At 38.9% G+C, this 20,716-nt stretch overlaps 1 protein-coding gene across 6 annotated transcripts in view; it reads right to left on the bottom strand.

Moving 5' to 3' along the window:
* Window positions 1-6,701: 6,701 nt before the first annotated feature.
* LOC127375751 (protein yippee-like 1) overlaps window positions 6,702-20,716 on the bottom strand; it is a 33,523-nt gene continuing 19,508 nt past the window's right edge. For all 6 annotated transcript variants that reach the window (XM_051421989.1, XM_051421987.1, XM_051421985.1 and 3 more), the window contains exons 3-5: window positions 15,546-15,589; window positions 13,244-13,352; window positions 6,702-11,796 (exon numbers count right to left, since the gene is read on the bottom strand). In XM_051421989.1, the coding sequence (XP_051277949.1) occupies window positions 11,707-11,796; window positions 13,244-13,352; window positions 15,546-15,589 (243 nt within the window). In that variant the 3' untranslated portion in view covers window positions 6,702-11,706. The remainder of the gene's footprint in view (window positions 11,797-13,243; window positions 13,353-15,545; window positions 15,590-20,716) is intronic.

The following is a 20,716-nucleotide window of genomic DNA, read 5'->3' as shown; positions in this document are numbered from 1 at the left end:
TAAGGGGCTCATGCTAACTTTCCATTTTAACAAACAAATTGTTGTCTTTCTATTGTTTATAGCTCATAGCCATTTTGTCAGCTGCTTGGAACACAGAAATTGAAAGCAAGCAGGATCACTTATCAGTCAAATTATCTATTGGGAGGTAGGCTTGATGTCACTTCAAGGCAGTCTGAGTTTAACTTGAAGCAGCAATTAGTGGTCATTAGAGGAATTGCATGTAAGACAATATTTAACATCCTCATGTTTTCACTAAAACTCATTCATCCATTTAATGTTTATTGGATAGGGACAATACAGTTTGCATAGAAAATTGCTTTAAAATTAACCAATGTATGAGAGCATTTGTAATTGTTCCAAGTTGAAACATTCTCAGTTAAATTGATTTAAATACAATTTCATTGCTTCTCTCCGTGCTCAGTCTGAAGACAACTTTAGGGAGGACTTCAGGGTGGATGTTTGGGCATACAAAGAGTGTGACTTTGACAACAGCACCCGCATTTCGCCTTCCATTTCCTATCCACCATCAATAATGCTATTTTTATTTTTAGCATTCAGTGTGATAGATCAATAGATCAGATCAGAAAAAGCTCATATGAACTGCTTTTGGAGCTGTCACTATGATGTGTAGGTAATAGCAGCATTTACCATGAATGATGAGTCACTCCTTTTTTAAATCATCTTGCAAGAGACACAAACAAAATGTATAAATTACTTTAAATAAGACCAGTTAAGTAAAGGCTCAACCTCCCTCCCTTTCTCAGTTTACCTCTCACTCTTGTTTCCCTCACTTACTGTTTATCTTTATCTGTCTCCTTCCTGTCTCATACACTGGACCTGTCTATGCTGATGGAGTGTGAACTCGATATGGTCATTCAATGACTGGATGCCTGAACTATGGCACACCCCCCTATATACACACACACAAACACACACACACACACAAACACAGAGACCCTCCTGTGGAAGAGCTTGAACCGTGTGACCAAGCGTCGCAGAGAACTAGGTCAGGAGACATGAGGACTGTGAGCATGAGAATAACTCAGGCCGACATAAACAGCCAACACCACTACATCCTGTCTATCTGCAGCCATCCCACCAACAACAAACCCATTGCTACCCCCCCCCCCCTCTCTCTTTGTGTACAGGATATAGTCCTGTAAAGGTTAGGTTTGATTCACCCTAGGGACTGCTTTTCTGAAATATGCATGCACTAAAAGTAGCATGAGGTGCTCTGGATAAAAGCATTCACCAAGTGGAATATGCTCCGTTTCTCACATCAGCACTCAGTCGTCTCTAACCTGCAATGTCCAAGAAGGAATTTTGTTAAAGATGCAATATCAGTTGTGCGTAGAATAGATGCCCCCCCCCAAACATTTCAACATCATGTCTTCATTAGGGATACTATAATGTGACAATCAATACATATATATACATATAATTTATGGATGCTCGCAATTTATAGTATAACTGCCAAAACAATTCCATTCAAAACCACTGTAATATAAACTGAGATACATAAGAATGTCTATAACATATAAACTCAATCTTTAAAATATGTTGTCATGGAGGACTTTTATTTCCCCATCTTTATTGGCAGTGAGAATGCTGTATGTCACCTTCCATGAAACTTTTTGAGAAATCTCTTTATTGATTATAAAGCAGAAATACAATAAATGTAATAAACACCAGGATTTTTAACGCTATAACTTTCCTTTCTCTAAGCTGTTGTTCTGAGCCTATAATGGATTTGGGTTTTTTTTTATTCCAAGAACACCAGCTGCTGCAAAATGTTTGAGGATAATTTTCAGTTCTTTATAAAGTTGCAGTTTATTACTGATATAGCCATGTGTGGAAAAGGAAACTGTCAAACTGCAGGAATTAATTTGCTTGGTGATGTTGTAACTTTGTTTAGCACCTAGCAGCTAATTTGCGCATAGCACAAGCTGTAGTGGTTTTATACATCCATGGCAGAAACACTGGCTGGACTGATGTGCAAACATGGTGGGCAGTGCCTACTCAGGTATGTTAAAGTGTTGTAAATGTGGTTACCAGTCACTGGTACTTGCTATTAGCAATAATTATGTATTCATCAGCAAGAGGTCTTAGCCGTAATGAGATTTCTGCTTTGAAACAGCATAATTTTAACATAAAGCTTAAGTAACTAATGCCTGTAATGGGAGCACAGGTGTTGAACACTGCCAGTTTGTTATACTGTGTTATTGAGCTGATCTTGCTGGGTGCATGTTAAACTTTACTGTTGCTTCTTTCTTACCGCCACTTGTACCATTATTATGATATGATCAGGTATGTACTCTTGCAGTCATAGACTGATGAGAAATAAAATATGTTGTTACTATATTAAATTAAATTGCATGTTGCAGCTTTAAGAACAAGTCAGGGAGTGTGAGATAAATAAGAGGCTGACAGACTACTTTGTGCTTAAAGACAAGCCAGTCACCTCAAGGACATCAAAACATGAGGCTGTGTGGGCATCAGAATCACAAGTAAGGAGATGGTTAGGAATCACTATGCTGGCAACAAAACATGCCATAGCAACTCCAGTCAATACAACAAACGTACAGCCTGTACTTTATCAAATGATTCATGTCTAATTAGCAGTGCTGCAGCAGGGCTTGCAGCACAATTGCTTCATTATGAGTTTACTGATGATCATACACAGCTTAAAACAAATTTAAAGTTATAGATGTTGCATGATACTGTACATCATATTTAGGTTCAGAGCTGTAAACATGTTTGTAGCCATGAGAACATAAATCAGTCACAACGACCCCTTTTAAAGGGTCAGTGCACCCAAATCACCACTACATATTGTGTCACTTACCCTAGCAATGCAGATACCTTTTAGTTTCATTGTCCCAGAATGTTGTACATTCATGGTCCCCACAGGATTAATCACACTCTGATGATTCCTGACCTTTCATATAGCGCCAATATGAGGTTGACATTTGTGGAAAACTGATAACATTCCCATTAGCCTCAGCTATAGTTTGTGTTTAGTGGTAATTAGCTAATGTTAGCATGCTCACATGCTAGTTGAAGATGGTGAACATAGTAGACATTACACCGGCTTGGCATCAACATTTTAACATTGTCATTGCGAGCACATTAGCATGCTGATATTAAAGTCCTCCACTCAAAAGTCTGTTTTTCCTGTTCCTACAGTGTGATGTTTGAGCTTCACTGTGCAGAATGATGTATGTACCATGTTTGACAGTCAAAGGATGTTTTCACATTCATCTGCTGAAAGTGGGAAGGTTCTCTGTGCTCAGTGAAAATCAGATTATAAGGGGTGGGGCCTACAAGCATGATTTGTGACATCCTGGTCCAGTATGCAACTTCTACAAGTGTGATGTAGAAACTTGGAGCCACCAGTGCACATACACTGAGAATGTAAAGATTCCAGAAGAGACTGAAAATAATAGATGAAAAAAAGACCAAAACTATATGGTATATATATATACAGTATATAGGAAATTACACTGAGCTATAGCCTCCTTTGATCAAAGTAGTGATACTGTTTCTATGTGCGACAGCCTTTTGCCAGATGCTCACAGATCAGTTTCAATGTGATAGTCTGATGATCTGCTGATGCGACAAGTGTACGTTTCTGTTTCTTCCAATGACCTCAGGCTGGTGGAGTGGCAGGTGTGAAGCTGGTCACCTTTCAAAGCAGGCAAGAAAGGAGAATTTTATTTGCATTGCAATTTCTGTTTTCAGTTTATTCCATAATGTGTGCACTTGCTAACTTACTTCACACAAAAGTCACATAAACAGGGAAACGTTCTTCTCATAATACAGACATTAATATTCACCCTTCCTTTTAACTTACAGCCACTGCAGGTTAAACAGAGTGAGACTGACTGAGAAGGGCCTTCACACTCTTCAAATGAGATAAAAATATAAAGCAGAACATTTTTATGAGGTAGGAGAAAGATATTTGTTCAGTGTTATGTTTAGTTTCATGTTCCAGTCCTGGTTTATATGTATTGTAAACACTATAATGCCATCAAATGTGTTTCTTTATGTATATATATAAATATGCACTATTCTATCTTTATTACACGTCACATGATAGTCTCTTTACTTGTTCCAATTTTCAAAGCCGTACAGTTAAAAACATGGTTTACAAACTCTTTGATAGTTACACAATTCTTACACAGCACTACCTTTGACACTGCAGATCAGTACATCATGACTGACCATGTTAGGGACACTGAGGGAAGTACAAAGGCTTTTAAGATCACGTTATGAAAGAGGAAGTTCTCTGTTTGACTTTAGGGCTGTGTGCCATTCTAATCTATTTAAACATGCAATCATTAACCAGGAAGATGAATACAAAAATGTGATGAAAGAAAAAAACACAGGGTCAAGGCCTCTCTGTATATATATATCTGATCAAACCAAATTCAATCATTTAAATTCTTGGGATTGGATTTAAATGGCATGTTCAAAGTTTGGTTGTTGATCTGTTTTGACATTTAATACCAGTTCCTTACTTCCACCATTTAGCATGAACAAACAGTGGTTAGCGACTTATCAAGAAATAAAGATACCTGAGAACATAAACACAACACAACCATCAAAAAAACGTTATCTTGTCAATAAGGAAGTCCATCAAACTTTGTTTTGCGACCAACAATTATAGAGTATGAATTTCAAACAGTAGAAAAAGCATTTACTTTGCACATTGCATAATGGCAAAAAAGTTAGTACACTATTACAAATTTGTTTTTAAGAGTTATTAGAATGCAGAAAACACACTAATAGTTCCCTTTTTGTACTTTCACAGCTTTGTCAAAGTTATATGTGAATATGTATATATATATCTAAAGTGATATTTAAGGGCACTCACTTGTCTAGGACTGAGAATGTAGACTTAATTTGATCATGACCAAAAACAAGGATGTTTGTTAGATATGTTTTGGAAAGTCAAGTCAATTTTATCAGTGTGGCAAAGTGAGAGAAAAAGTAGAGTGTCATCAGCAAATAACTCCCGAGCTACAGCACATATATCAACAAAGCTGAGGAACCAATGCATGTGTAATCACTGCACATTTCCTAACATTTGACTACAAATGACACATTTCTGTCATTACAGAAATCCAGTTGTTTCGTATATCAATAAAAGTGTGTCTTTTAACAGTCAGTTTTAAAAGTTGGCAATGAAAGTTTATTTACTAATCTTTTCATCAGATATTTCCTGATCTTGGGGTGCCCTGGTAGCTCATCTGGTAGAGCGGGTGCCCCATGTACAAAGGCTAAGTCCTTACTGCAGTGGCCTGGGTTCGATTCCAACCCATGGCCATTTGCTGCATGTCATCCCCTCTCTCCCTACTTTTCTGTCATTCTTCAGCTGCTCCTATAAAGGTAATAAAACCTAACATAAAATCTAACATCAGACTATATTTTAATTAAAACTGATGAAAAAATGTTGTATTGGCATTGGCACAAACCTCAGGTGTTGTATTAGCACCAAGATTTAAAATATTTGAAAATGTAGGTATCAAACCATTAGTTTTAGAATTAATCCAAAACAACTGTCAAATCGTGTCAAGAAGATGTCTGGCTGCAGCTGATGAACCACGCTAGAGTTTACTTCTAGGTCAGTAAAAAAAAAAGAAGAAAAAAGAAGAAGAAGAAAAACTGCAGGTCTCTCAGTTTTGAACTAATTACCTGACAGTGTGCCAGCCTGACACTCTGTCCACTTTCTGTCTGAGACTCACACATCAGTACCAACCAGTGAATTTCATGCTTCAGTAATTGTTTTACATTTAAAGGGCATTTGCTGACATATTTTCTGCCAGGCCTGTAATATTTAATCACAAGTACAGCCTCTGTGGTAAACTGTCAAATTTAATTTCGTCACCCTTTCACACATATCACAACCTCCATAGACAATTTCCTTTTTCATCCCTGTATTTCTGCAACATGCTGATGTTCTGGTTTTATTTTCATTATGTTTAATGTTCTTGTGACTTTCCACATGATGGTTCTCATAATGTAAAAATATATAAGCAGTGTGCATTTTGTTTGTAAACCACAGCAACATATGACCTTTGGAAAACAAAACTAAATACCTCTGTATATACACCGTGTATACGTTTACTTTACTAAACCAGATAAAAATGTAACTCTGCAATAGCTATTTAAACACATACTGACCTGCTATGCACTTAACACTTATGAGAAAATTGGAAATAGAAAACAAATGAAAAAACCTATTAGCAGAATGGTTGCATAATCTTCAGAATGACCTAAAGATATAATTAAAAATTCTTTAGAAACTGTGCAAAACTACATAGTTTATATACATTTTCCTGCTTGGGAATTGGCATCAAATATTTTTGATTTACTAGGTATCTCATGATACTGATAACATTTTCTCAAGCAAATTATCGCCATGTGTAAAAAGTCAAAAATTGGAATCAAAATGTGGGTATCTTCTTGTATCTTCAGACTTGTTGTCTATACTTCTATTTCTATCTGCACCACAGGCAGATGAAACTGATTGTGAAACATCACGTAGCCTATGTATTTCAAAATCTGATTCCTTTGAACATGATATAGTTCAAATAAGTATGTCACTTTCCAGTGCCTTAAAAAAAGTCCCTCAATGAAAACATTCCAAGTATTAGTCGTAACCTAAAAACGAATGACAACTTCACACAATCCACAACTTAATGCCATTGAAAATTTATTGTGATATCTGATAGTTTACATTAGAGTGAAAACAGACATGTGACATGGCTTTACTAATGCAAAGCAATGTAGTCAAATAAAAAGCATATATTTTTGTTTTTAAATTTAGGAAAAAATAATAAAACAGGCACGACATACAGCCATTATAAATACAACATGCTTTAGACCTTAAACTGTAGTTTAACAGTCCTAAGAAAAAGAACTTGTACAGTCTTTTCCCCCTGTATACCCATCTTGCCTTTGATCAACATCCTTTCAGGTATGTTTTAGACAGTAACAGAGCTCGAAAAGGCGGTAGCCAGTGTCACAATAAAACAAAATAACAATAAAAGTAAACAGATTGCAGCAGCAAATATCTACATTTTCCATCCAGGCTGCTTTGACGCTGTTAAGTTCAGAGAATCAAAACATTCTACAGAAAGACCATGTCATAAGTGACAGGATTTCTCCTATTTAATTTTGGTATAGCAGTTGAATCTCCAGGAGACACTCGAACGTGATCCCTCCTGGCGCCTTCCTGCCCACTGACACATGACACTGATGCATTCGATAGAACCTGGTTCTTATTTGGTACACATCGGCGGTGACACTGGCAACTGCTTTTTGTTGGTTCAACTTGGGCTGATCAAAGATAGATTATAGAGGCTCTGCAGTTGGGTCACAAATCTCCAAGCTGGTGCCATCTTGAAGGTCCTTTGGAGAAACTGGCTGTGGGCATGTAACAGTTAAGAGGAAAGTTGGACTACTGTGGGCCCATTCAGTAACAATTTCAGCAGGTATGGACGCTCTGATGAGTTTTTTTTTTATTTACCTACCAGTGCCTTTCTCTTTGCTCTTTGAGTTTCAAAAAAGTTCACCTAGTTAAATTTAACAGACGGCTGGGTTTTGAGATTTTCAGCCAGATATGTTCATCATATCAGATAGTGAAGGCTGGCTGACCAGATAAAAGCCCAATTCAGGAGGTGCAACCTTCAAAGGAAGCAGCCCTTGAAAGTGTGTCCTTGGCAGGAACTAAAAGCCTGTGTGTGCTCTCCAAACGAGACAGTGTGGCCTCATGGACATAAAACCAATGGTGCATTCAGGTGCTCCTTGACTACTCCTAAAGTCAATTGGAAATAAACAAAATAATCACACCACAAGGTCCATTTGGTAGCTGTTCTGGAGCTTTCAGTTGTATCACACGATCTTCCTCAGTAGACAGTTACCCATTTGTCATAGAGTTATAGATGTTTACATTTCCATTCCTGTTGTAAGTGCTTATAGAAAAAGGAAATTTAAACATCTACAGTTCCATTACTGGGAAGATCATATGATATGACAAACTTTCAGTCTCAGTAGTTTTCAAGTTTATCTCCAGGAAATGGCTGACAAAGTGGTGAATACCAAGTAGTAAACTCAGGCAAGTTTGTGATACCAGAGTTCATGAAATGTAGCTTACCAGTAATTTACCAGCACTGATGACCACAGGAACACAAATATCGATGAGGTCACATTTCCGACTTTACGAATCGACAAAGACCACTTGAATGCACCATTAACATAACGCCAGGCTGATAAATCTTGTTTCAATGCCATCTCTGGTTTCAAGTCAGTTGCACCTTGGCTGTGATGTCATGGTGTACTGACACACCCTGGAGTACACTTCTACATCACTGTAGCCAGGTGAGAAGTTGAACCACCAGGAGTCAGCAAAAACAAGACTATTAGCTGCTGCTGAGATGCTCTTTAAACAAAGAGTGTGCAGTGGATTCTGGGCCCCCCGAGTGCGGCAAATTCAAGCAAAAGAGGGCTGCATTTGAAGGAGTCTTTCAATTAGAACAAGCCTGGTTTTACCTGTTAGGTGAATGCTAACAAGCTAATATTATTAAAACAATGAATCAAATAGATCAGGGAAGTAACAGTTAATTTTAGGTCAAAGCCAGCACAAAAATGAATAAGAAATACAATCAGATTTTCACAGCCCAGCTAAGGACCTCCAATATGGCTGCCATAGGGTTGGCATAGCGGTACATCGCCTGAAAGCCCTCTATACAGGAGACACTGACTGTGGTAGCGAAAGGGTCTTGGTAAAGGCTCTCCCTGCGACATGGTGGGAGATTCCAGCTCACCCTCAACGTCTACATGGCTCAGCAGAGACCTAAACACCAGCCCTCTAAAGGGTTCTCACCACATAAGCTAAATAAACAAGCTAACAGAAAAAACAAAACAAACAAACAAACAAACAATTGGGGTAAATCACTTCCAATCAAACTAACCTGGCTCTCAACCTCACAGATCATTGGGAGAGACAGTGAAACCAAAGAGCTGCAAAAGAAAAAAACAGGACAAATAAAAACACTTCCAAACCAAAAAGAGGAAAAAAAGAGAAATAAAACTGTCTGAGGAAAAGAAACTAAACATTCACTTTCGTGTGCAGGCATGCATGTGGGCTAATACACATGCATGTGTACACACGCACACACGCACACACAGCCAGAGGTACAGTGAACAAAAGTGCTTCAAGTTGGGGAAGTAAAACAACTAACCCAGTAGAAATACGTATAAAACCTTAAATATGTTACTTTATGTACAAAAACTGTAACACGGGCCAATATCTCAGCTGTTTGTGTCTTTATATTTTCAAGTAGGTATCACTGCTAACTATTAAGGGTTTGCATTGTCATCGTTTTTAGGATAAAAGGTCGTGTGATCTGACTGACCTTGCCGGCAAAGTAATCAATCACTGCTGATTATTAAATCTCTCCCATCCCACCCTGCCCCACCTTGACCTGCTGATATCGTTTTTATTCTTCCAATAAAAAGTCAAACAACAAGCCCTGGGCATCCCGCATTGTCCAAACATCGTCCTCTCTGCTTTACTGAAATAAAGAAATAATATACTGAATATCCATTCTTTTTGCACCTCTAAATCTTTAACATAGAAAATATATGTGTGTATGTATACCAAGTCTCTGTTGTTCAAAAAAAAAAAAACAGGGAAGAGCTCTTTGAGGATTTTGGTAAAGAACGTTATTTTGAGGGCCACTTTGAACCAGAAGAGGGGAAGACACATTGGTTCACATGACGGTTTTCGGAGTTATGCACTGCACAACAGAAAAAAGGAGGGGAGGCCGTTCATGTTTTGAAGAGGCACAAGATTCATACGGCTTAGAGGCAAATCACAGACACCGTCCACAAAGAGACAATTCATATACTCTAAGAGAAAGACGGATAAGCATAAAGTGCAAAAGACCTACAAGAGCGGGAAGAAATGGCGGGATTTCTCGGATAGCAGCAAAGAATCTGAAACTACACTTTTCTCTCCAAAAGGGGGGTTCCAAATAAAGCAAGAACTGAGAGGAAAAGCAGGATTTGTCGATATAAATTAAATAAAATCTAACCAAATTGTCTAGAAGTATCTAACAGACATCTGCTAAACCCACTACAGTCTTAACGGAGAAGACGAAACCCTCAAACCGTCCAGCTCAAACCTTCTTTCCAACAATCTGTCGTTCATCTGTGAGAAGGCCATTAAAAAACAGACAAGAGCGAACAAACTTTTTGCCTCTAAACTGAGATGAACCAAAGGCCTCTGCAAAGTGCAAACGAAGTAGCATTGTTCAAGTATGCCACTGTGTAATGCGTGAGCACACACACACACAATGCATATATACACACAGTCATATGCATATATACATATGTGCATGACAGCAAATATATATATATAGAATCCATGTTCCAATATCTACGTACTAAGAACATTTTCATAGTATTTATGGATATGTAATCATAGTATGTGTATTTATATTCATATGTAGTTGTGTCTCTTATTGTTTCATTACTAGACAATGGAATAATACAGTCTGCCCTAATGTTTTATGACATGTGGACACTGACTTCAGGTTCCCCAGTCTAGAAACTATTTCTGCTCCTTTTCATGTCTTTTTCACTCATGGTACTGCTGCAAAATGGGACCAGCCACAATCGCATTTAGCCAAACACTACAAATATTTATATATTTATATGTGTGCTCATATATATATAATAATATATATATATATATATATATATGTCAAACAAATACTAGGTGCTGCTTTCAATGCTTTTTGGGTGCTGAAAAGTACCAGAAGGGGGGGAAATAAGGGGAAAAAAACAAGAAAGAAAAAAATATAAAAACGGAAATCAATACCACACTACTGCAATCCCATCCTTTTACACTTTCTTAAAAAAAAAAAAAAAATGATGCTGCTACATATTTAGAACTACAATAAACTCCCTTTCCCCTCCGCTCCTCACCCGTCCCTGATTGCTCATTTGGACATCAGCAAAGAAAAACATGCTCTCAGCTATGGGCAAAGATACAACAAGCCAAAAGACAAACAAAACAAAACATGACACACTTGACAGGGAAATAAAATGCTAACCAGTAACATCCATCTGCCATCAAACCAAAACCTTACCAAACCCAGGAGTTAAAACTATAGCAAATAACATTAAAATAACGAAAGTCATCAAAGTCATTCGTCTCGCTGGATGGGCGAAATAAAGAAAACAAAGAAATGTCCTTTCAGTGAAGTCTATCTCCATTCGCATAGTGGTCGCCATATCACCACAATCACTTGTAAGCGTGGTTCGGTGTGGGCGGGGGAGGGAGGGTGAGGGTGAGTGGATAAGGGTCAAACCCAAAAGCTCCGGAGCTGCGAGGGAGAACACACAATCTTTAAAGTAACGACAGGACTCCTGTGACGTGATTTTTCAACAGTTGCTCCACTTCCTCGTCGTCATTTTTCTTTTTTGTCATTTGTTCTGTTCAGTTTCACGATGAGCCGGTGGGTGTGTGCACGTGAAGGAGGCGAGGGGTGGAGGTCGTGGAGGTTTTTTTTTAAGGGTGATGGGGTGGGGGGCGGGCGGTTGGGGAGGGGCAGGGCGGTCGATGGTCGACACTCCACGCAGTTCATTAAAGAGCATTCCAAGGTCAGAAAAAGATATAGTACGGCTGGAGCGTCACTCCCATCCGTTGTCCTTGATCATGTGAGCCAGCTCAATGATGAACTTTCCCTCTTTGTACTTTTGACTGCTCTCAAACGCGTGCTCCTGTGAAAAAAAAACACAGAGAAGAGAAAAACTTTAGTTAGAAGACCAACTTTTGCCCACGATAAACACATAGAATAAAAAAAATGTGGTAAAGACATGAGTACTCATTCATAGATAGATAGTACCAGTAACGCACCACTGGATCAGTCATTGCCTTTATTATAAATTCCAGTGGTAAAGTTTTCAATGATACCAAGAAAGATGAAAAAAAAAAAAGGTTTTATATTCCTTATCTTTCACCCCGTCTTGCTGCTAGATATTAACAAAAGGTCATCTAGTAAGCAGTGTGTTTGAATGGATTTGCATTTATTAGATTGACAGCAAGACTATTTTGTGTTCAAGGTCAAGAAAGAGAAAAGTTTAAATATTTTTTAAAGGTTTTCATAAAGCTACAGGAGTAAATCAACTCTTCAGTCTAACCATGGTATTTCATAATTTCACTGATTTTACTTGTGTGTATTTTCCCCACATGGAGAAACTCTAATGTCTGATGTTACCGTAGCATTTGAAAGGTCTTTTAGTTGCTTTTAAGTAAATCAAGGAACTTAAGAATGCATTTAGAGAGCTGCGGGGGAGGCATACATCGTATAATACAATATGCAAAAACTCAGAAGTGTTCGAGTCAAAAAACGAAATACAAAACAACAGCACGACAAATATGCACACATTTATTCATCTGGCCTCATTATTATCTGAGAAAAGCAGGATTTTAGAGAACCAGAGAAAAACACAGTGCTAATTAAGAACACTGAGAATTCCTCCAGTGACCAAATCACCTTTTTCAAATGCTTTGACTTCCTGTCTGGAAATACATCTCTTGAAGTGCTGTATGACTTCCGGCCCAGTGTCCCAGTCCTGCTGCGCTTCAGGAGAATCAGGATGTTGATGTGGGTCTCTGTCTTTGATTATTTGCTCAGCCTGCTTTGCCTTGTAAACCAGGTCTGCTCTGCTTTGCTTTGCTTGCGGGCCTTTCTGAGAATCTATAATTGTTTTTGTCACTGAAGGAGCAGCTTTAAGTGAGTCCCTGTCTTATACTTTGTTCAGTTATTTTACACCCTTCTATAGTCTTTTCAGACAATTACCAGGACAAGCCTCTTCAAAATGGCCTGACATTTAATCACTGTAGACTCTCAGAGGTACCAGTCTGGCTGTCTGCAGCCAACCTTTCGGCACTGTAATTATCTTGAGCGCTAGGAGACCAGAGTGCTCAATCTCTGAGCCTAAATACAACCGTGAGCAAAAAAAACCTGTCACCATGGCTTTAACAAGCAATGCTTTAATGAGAGCAACCTTGTTCTTTTGACCTGTAATAGCATAATTTGTCCCCTTGGAAGCCAAGAAACCACATAGTTGCACAACAACACAGCGGCAGGTGTAAGTGGTGCATCAAGAAACATTTAGACGGAAAGTAAAAGGGCTTAGGTTAAAGTTTAAGCGACTGACTTACATATTTCCAACCCAGGGTGGTTTTACAGTTTTCACAGTAGATATCAGCCACAGCATGTAAACCTGTGAGGAGTACCCGCTCCTCCGCTGGCCCGCAGCCGACATTCACCCTGCAGGAAAGACAGGAAGGGGAGAAAAGGTCACAGAGGTCGGGGAGAGCTGCGGAGGAAGAGCTCAGATCTTTTATTTAAAGTATTCATTGTGAATAAAAGGCCCAGTCAAAGTTTAGTACTACATGTTGACGTAATAATTATTACAAATTACTAAAAAATAAATAGAATTCCCAACTGGAGATACAAATGGGATATTTCAAATTCTATCTCAAATATATCTCCATATATGAAATATTAGGTTTAATGTTGGTTATTTTCTCGCACTTGAAACAGTTAAAAGGGATTCCTTGAAACTCCAAAATAACCACTAACTGCGACCTACTGCCAATGCTTAAGTACAGAACATAAATACATACTTATTTGTTTAGGGAAAACTACTAAAATAAATACTTATTTGTTCAGGAATTTTTGGAAATATTTGCACTTGTCTTTATTTGCATATGTGCTGCTGATAAGCTTTTGAGTAGCATTTTAAAGAACATGCCATAATAATACTTGTTTTAGTACTATTGAGACAAACAATATATGTAACCAATCTACATGTAGACTTCTGCAACACTAATATTTTCCAACGAAGGAATCTATTTTTAGGCTAAATGTCTTTCTACCTGAAAACCACCACATCCCTTCTAGTGCTTTCACATTGGACATGTTTAGAATTATTTGGACTCTAGAGCCCGTAGAGTGCTTCTTTCATTCAATTCATTATGGCGAAAGAACAATGTAATCCAGACTCGGTAGCACAAAGCAGTTGCACCATGACACCTGAAAATGTGTGTGTGTGTGTGTGTGTGTGTGTGTGTGTGTGTGTTTGTGTGTGTGTGTGTGTGTGTGTGTGTGTGTGTGGGGGGTTCATTGAGACTGAGAGCTGAGTCCCAAAAACCAACCAACCGAAAATTAAACCACTAAAAGTGATTTGTGGTTTTAAAAAGATGGATGTTAAGCAGCAGTTACTGTAGCATGGACTGAAACACTCAACAAAGAGCACATCAGCTCAAATTTGGTACATGTCTAGGTTACATATAACCATTGTTTCAACAGCATTTCAATGGCTATATTTCAACTTGTAGTGAGGACTAAAAATGTTTAGTTTTACCTAATATTTTGGTATTATTTTCTGCACCCATATATATATATATATATATATATATATATATATATACACACACACTGTATAGGGAGGTGGTTTGGCATTGATTTTGAATGTTATGTGACGTTATGGTAATAATGTTAGTGGCAGTAGTGCACTGGTAAAAAGCCCACCTCGAGGGCAAGCAATATTTCTTTTTGAGGAAGGTATTAGAACAGGGGAGTTTTATTCACTTTTTATTGAAGTTTGTTTCCAATTTCTCAATATACTGTGTTACTTATCACTGCTAGCTATTAATAAACTGGGAGGTGGTGTAACGCTATCCCCTCTAATGCGATGACTGACCAGTAGTAGTCACCAGTGCAGCTATGAGGACCTGATCCCTCACTGGCTTCCCACCAACTAGAAACAATTATGGGGTGGCTATCGCTCAGGTGGTGGAGAGGGTATAGTATTAATTGAAGGATAGGTGGCTCACACATGATAAAGTGTACTTGAGTAAGACACTGAACCTCAAACTGCTGCTACTACTACTGCCTTATATGGTGTGGGGGAATTATAAAGCGTCTGGCGAGTTAAGCTAATGTAGCGTAAAATATCCAATGTTGAACCCAGGAAGAAAACCCAAAGGCATTTCCAGGACAAAGTTGACTAATCTCTATTTCACCAATTTATTTTGGCCATGTCAGATAAACATGCCAACGTCGGCCCCGATGGCCTTCATCAGAGCGGTGCCTGTATAATGTTCTACATTTTGCGCATGTATGTTAAAACATATATGTGCAGTCATCCTTGCAGCAATGGAGAACAGCTGCACTGTGTTAGTAAAAGGACAAAAAACAAGACTAAACAAGTGTGACAGCAAAGCAGTAGGCTTAGGTGAAAGGGGGGCAATTGAACTCAAACAAATGCACTCAGTGTGAACATGGTTTATAACTCTGGCCAGTCCAGGTAACTATTATTTACAAGCCCCAGATCACTTGTAAATTACACTGTGTGAACCTGAATAAACTAAATGCACAAAAAGAGTAACAAAAGCAAAATGTTCCACTCTGGTCACAGTAAATGAGGTGAGTTGTAGGTGTGGGACTCATACTTACACTGAATTAAACAGATAGGCTCTTCCTTGACTGCCTTGAAATGACTGAAATGAGAGAGAGAAAACCATGTAAGCAGACAATACACCACACTGCTGAGTACAAGAATGTCAGCAACTGATGCCCTGGGGTGCTTTTCTCCCAGTTACTGCTGTGCATACTTGTTCTTCCACCTTGTCAAGGTTCCCACACACAAGCTTGGCTGGAGGTAAGAAATAAAAATGAGGCTCAGAGAGGCGCTGAAGTCTGAGCACGTAAACATCAGGGAGCAAGTCTATCATCACCACGTCAACTTTAATGACGAGAGATTCTTGTTTCTTGAGAACTGAACTTGGATTCCTCTCATTTCCTTGTTGCTTACTGTTACATCAGAGCAGAAAAACTTTAAAAATGTACTTAACTATCTGCAAAATACTTGCCAGAAATCAATGTAAATGGATTTTAGTAATTAAGATACAGGTCAAAATACAGGCGGAAGGTTGATTTAAATACAGTGACTTGCCCAAATCAATGAGATTACATAAAATCTAGATAAAAATCTAGGTTTTCCTGCAAATTCAAGATGTCAAGCTTCGTTGTTGACATGCAGTGTTACAGACATTCAGCGTATTTGTAGAACAACAAAGCAGTTTTTACAGCGGCATCTAACAGCTGATAGAAGACACTTTAATGCCTGAACAATAAATGAGCATCTGAGCTATCTCAATGAAATGCCAATAAAAAAGCACAGCCAAGATACAGTTTAGTGTGATATTGTGTAAACTGTGCGCACACACACACACACACACACACACACACACACACACACACACACACACACACACACACAGCTGATTACAATACTAAGCCCTGAGTTCATGATTGAAAACATCCCTGTTAACTCCAAATGAGTAAATGCTAAAACCCTGTTAGCTCGACTGCATGGAGGAATAAGTTATGTTAAAAGGCATCCTGTGGTGTTTTCTTATAAACCAGTACTGTTATGTTTACATTCAGTGTTTCTTACCAACATGTAATGTGTGTCCTTGAGGCTTAACAAACATGTTTAATGCATTTCCTTCCACATGAGGCTGGAATTAAGATACACCTTAAAGCTTTAGAAATGTTTTGCATTGTTGACATCCATATTTGCCAGCTTGCATTCTTCTTCTTTCTCTGCCTTTTGTTGCTACATTGTACGTTTCACCTCCAACTATCTATAAGTGAATAGTGTGAAACTGTCGGTAGCAACGTGTATACGTTTCTCCGTAATGCAATGAAACACAAGGAACAGTATAGCACAACAATACCACAGACAGCTTTGTAGAAAATTTGTCTGCGCCACCATGCATTTAACCGATGTGTCTATGCCAACCACAGTGGCAAATATGCTGGTGTGAGACTACAAACATGTTACCGGTCAACATGAAAACCCGCCAAAATAAATGGCAACAGGTAAATGCTGGAGAAACAAAGAGGGCACACTGCCAACAGATGCAAAAAAGTAATGCTAATAACCAAGACAGACAGGAAAAGCTGCAAGCGTTCATTAAAAGTTTGATTCAAAATAAGAAGGCTTCCACGATTTGGAAAAAGTTGACTACTGTAAAATGTTTGCTGCTCTAAATGGGACAACGTGATGAAACATTTATTAGTAATGAATATCATCTACATTTTGAAAATATGGCCGTTTTTTCTATGAAAATACATATACCAGATAGTGGACTGAACCCCTTTATTTTTTCCTGCTTTTTCAAACTAAACCTGAAGAATGAATAAATATAGTCAAGTTAATATTAACCTCAGCAAACGTTGATGAAAGTGCTATACACAGAAATACACTGAAAATAAAAAGATAAATAAGATAATAGACAACATAAAAGCAATCATGTAGTTGTGATGAATATAGAAGCTTTATAAATATCCTGCTGCCTGTCTGCAGTCCACACATGATGTTACTGTATATTAATGTAAACACAGAGCAGTAAAGCCGTCACAGTGGGTGACGACAGAGCTTGCCAGGCTTCTCTCCTCCAGCCTCGTCATCCTCGGCCGGCAGACAGGCCCCAATCGGCTTTACTTTTTCCATTGCAAATGAGTGGGGCAGATAAGTTTGTGGCTGCGGTTGAGGGTGCTAAGCTAATACTCCCTAATAGGAGCACCAGCTGCCGCCTCTGCTGACCACATCCACCACCAGTGAGGCTCAGGGGACGATTTTCAACAGCCCGAGCGTTTGTCAAAACTGGAAAAGTTTTTATTTCAGGTAATAGGAGTTTGGTTTGGAACTGACTAAGAACAACACATGTAAGAAGAAGAAAAAAAAAAAAAGAGGATTATTGTTCTTTTCTCTGCTCCCTCCTTTGGTCACCGTAGGTGTTGATGTCTTACTGTTACATCCTCAAGTTCATTGTTTGTGTTTGAAGTGAAGTCTACACACACAATCAGTCCCGACCCACAAGACATGTGACCTTTAGCTGTGAGAGGGAACTAGGTCGGTCCCTGCGGAGTCAACAACAAGTCCTCTCCACAGTGTTTAGTCCAGGGGAGGGTAGAGGTTACTCCATGTGACAAGAGCTGGGTGTCATATCTGTGCTTCACTGTGGCTCGGTCATCAACTTAACCACTGGCAAAAAAGGGACGGCTCCGTCTCTCGCTGCCCTTATCTGTTTCCCACAGTCTATTTTTACTTTGGCTGCGTTTTTCTCTCTAGCAGAGCTGCTTCGCTGTAGATCACTCGGCTTCAAAAACGTCAGGAGCAGGGGGGATGCTTGTCACATAGCCCGTTGATCAAACAAGATCAGTATAAAACCAAAACGGTTGGATCGTGTTTTTTTGAATGCAGACAGCAGCCAGACAGCTTTTGGGGTTGCACTAAAGCCCCCAGACTCCAACAACAATCCTATTAGACGGCCAAACAGGATCCGGCAAGGATTGTTTCCAACAGAGTGCAGCAAGAATCAGATGCAGGCTGGAAGAACTCCCACAGGTTTTTTTTTTTTGCTGCTTAATAAAACATGAGCAAACGGGAGTGTGGTTACCGAGCTCATTTTGTTAAGCTGCTGCAATTGCACTCATTTTAAAACACTTGTTCCCAAGAAATGAATTCTACAAAGCAAATCTCAAAATCCCTGAATCCTCTTGACCGCACGGGACTGAAGGGAACAATACCTTGCACACAGAAATCCCCTCCTTCAGCCAAACACACAAAATACAAATCCACCCCAAGAGGCAAAATTGCAAAAACCAGTTGAAGCATTTTGCCTCTCTGGGTGGTTCTCTGATGGTCTCACAGACAGACAAAACTGTCTCACAGACAGACAAAACTGTCTCACAGACAGAAAGACTTCACAACAAAGATTGTATGTTGGTCCTTATTAAAATGTGTGACACAATAAGTCAAACCAAGTTGTGAAATACAGATTACCTTGAAGCTATTAACAAACCTGCTGAGCTCGACTTAAACCATCTGTCTCAACAGATGCCGACTGTGGTAGGTGAGGGTTCAACTTCTTAAACCCGAAAGCTTAATTTCACTTTAAGGGAAATATTTTGAAAGGTTAAACATTTAATATTTACTATCGTACATTACGTCTTGCCATACTTTTATCTAAAACACTTCTCTCATCATTTTTACGTCAGTATAGTTACATGCTGGCTAGGATTTAAGGCATTTAAAAGCTACTTAACTGTCAGTTGATCATGACTGAAAACGTAGGCATTTGTTACTCTTGTGGACTCAAGTGACATGACTTGGACTTGTCACAAATTTGATGACTTATGACTCAACTTGACTTGGACTTTAACACCAGTGTCTTGTGACTTCACTAGGACCTTTGACTTGAAACAACGTAATACCTTCCCCCAAAGACTAAAAAGTATGTTATTTAAAAAGTCACCCACTAATCAGTTCATTTCCTAAACCAACTAACGTTAACTTCATTCATTCCCAGCCAGTCGACACTTAATTCCACAGATCCACTTAGTTTGAATCAATCCGACAGCATCCAATGAAGCTGCGAGAGAGAACCCTGAAAAACGAATGTTACGTTAGTGAGTGCCAGTTAGAAAAAAAGATTGAAAAAAGATAATTCTAGTTCTGTTGTTAAAATTGAGTTACATTTAATGAAGAACGCATTCTGCCTTGTTTAGGACTCAAATTCAAAATTTAGGACTAGAGAGCAAAGACTTGAGACTTACTTGTGACTTGCAAATCAATGACTTGGTCCCACCTCTGCTCTTTGCTATATGTTTACTGATGTAAACAAACTATAAACTTCATCAGAAAACAAGTATCTTGGGTTTAGTTGTTGCAATTAAAGTATTTTATAATAGTCAAATAACATATTCTGACCGGGGATACACTTGGTTCGATTATTATAAAATTGTTCTGCTATTCAACTAGATCTGGTCCCATACAGGACCATATGGTGTGTTTATGCCATGTTGAAAAAGTGGACAACATGATGTTTGTAGCGAAATTTTATTAACATCCCCCCAATACTGGACTAAAGAGGTGGACTGTTATTTCCATCCTCAGAGCCCCACTGCTAGTGTGGCTCCTATACAGGTTAATAAAAGCTTGCTGACACAGAATACCCTTGGTTTAATTATGATATTACCGCAGCAGCCTGGGTTCGAATCCAGCCCCCATGTCATCCGCTTTCTCTCTCTCTCTCGCTGCCTTTCCTGCGACTTTCTACTGTCACTATCCAAATTAAGCGAAATACCAACTTAAAAAATAAATTAAAAACAAAAGTGTGTCTGGTAATGGCAAGAGAAGAAAAGCGTGAGCAATCCATTAGAGGGGCTTCCATCAGTCTGATGGGTGGGACGAAGCCAAGGTGCTGAATAAAACGCTCAGCCTCCTCCTCAGTATTCAGGCTGCATCGTCCCGCTCCAGGACCACGTTCACACTGCAGGCCTTCACGCTCTGCTCTCAACTGCTGCCCGCAGTGCTATCTGATTTCAGGATGGCGCTCCTATCTGCTGCAGGATGTAACCCATATCTGATAAAAATATGAACTGACAGCAATGTTGAAAAGATGCAGCGTGCTCAGGATGACAATAACAACAGATGTCAGATCAGATTTTGTGCCTACACTTCTTGTTTTCAGCACGTTTTGGGTGAAGGTGTTGACTGAAATAAAGCCAAGTCGGTGATTATGTTTCCTTACGCCTTGTTGGACATCATGCCA

Source organism: Dicentrarchus labrax, unplaced genomic scaffold, assembly GCF_905237075.1.
Source record: "Dicentrarchus labrax unplaced genomic scaffold, dlabrax2021, whole genome shotgun sequence".
Classification (NCBI taxonomy): domain Eukaryota; kingdom Metazoa; phylum Chordata; class Actinopteri; family Moronidae; genus Dicentrarchus; species Dicentrarchus labrax.
This window is presented reverse-complemented; position numbering and strand designations above follow the sequence as displayed.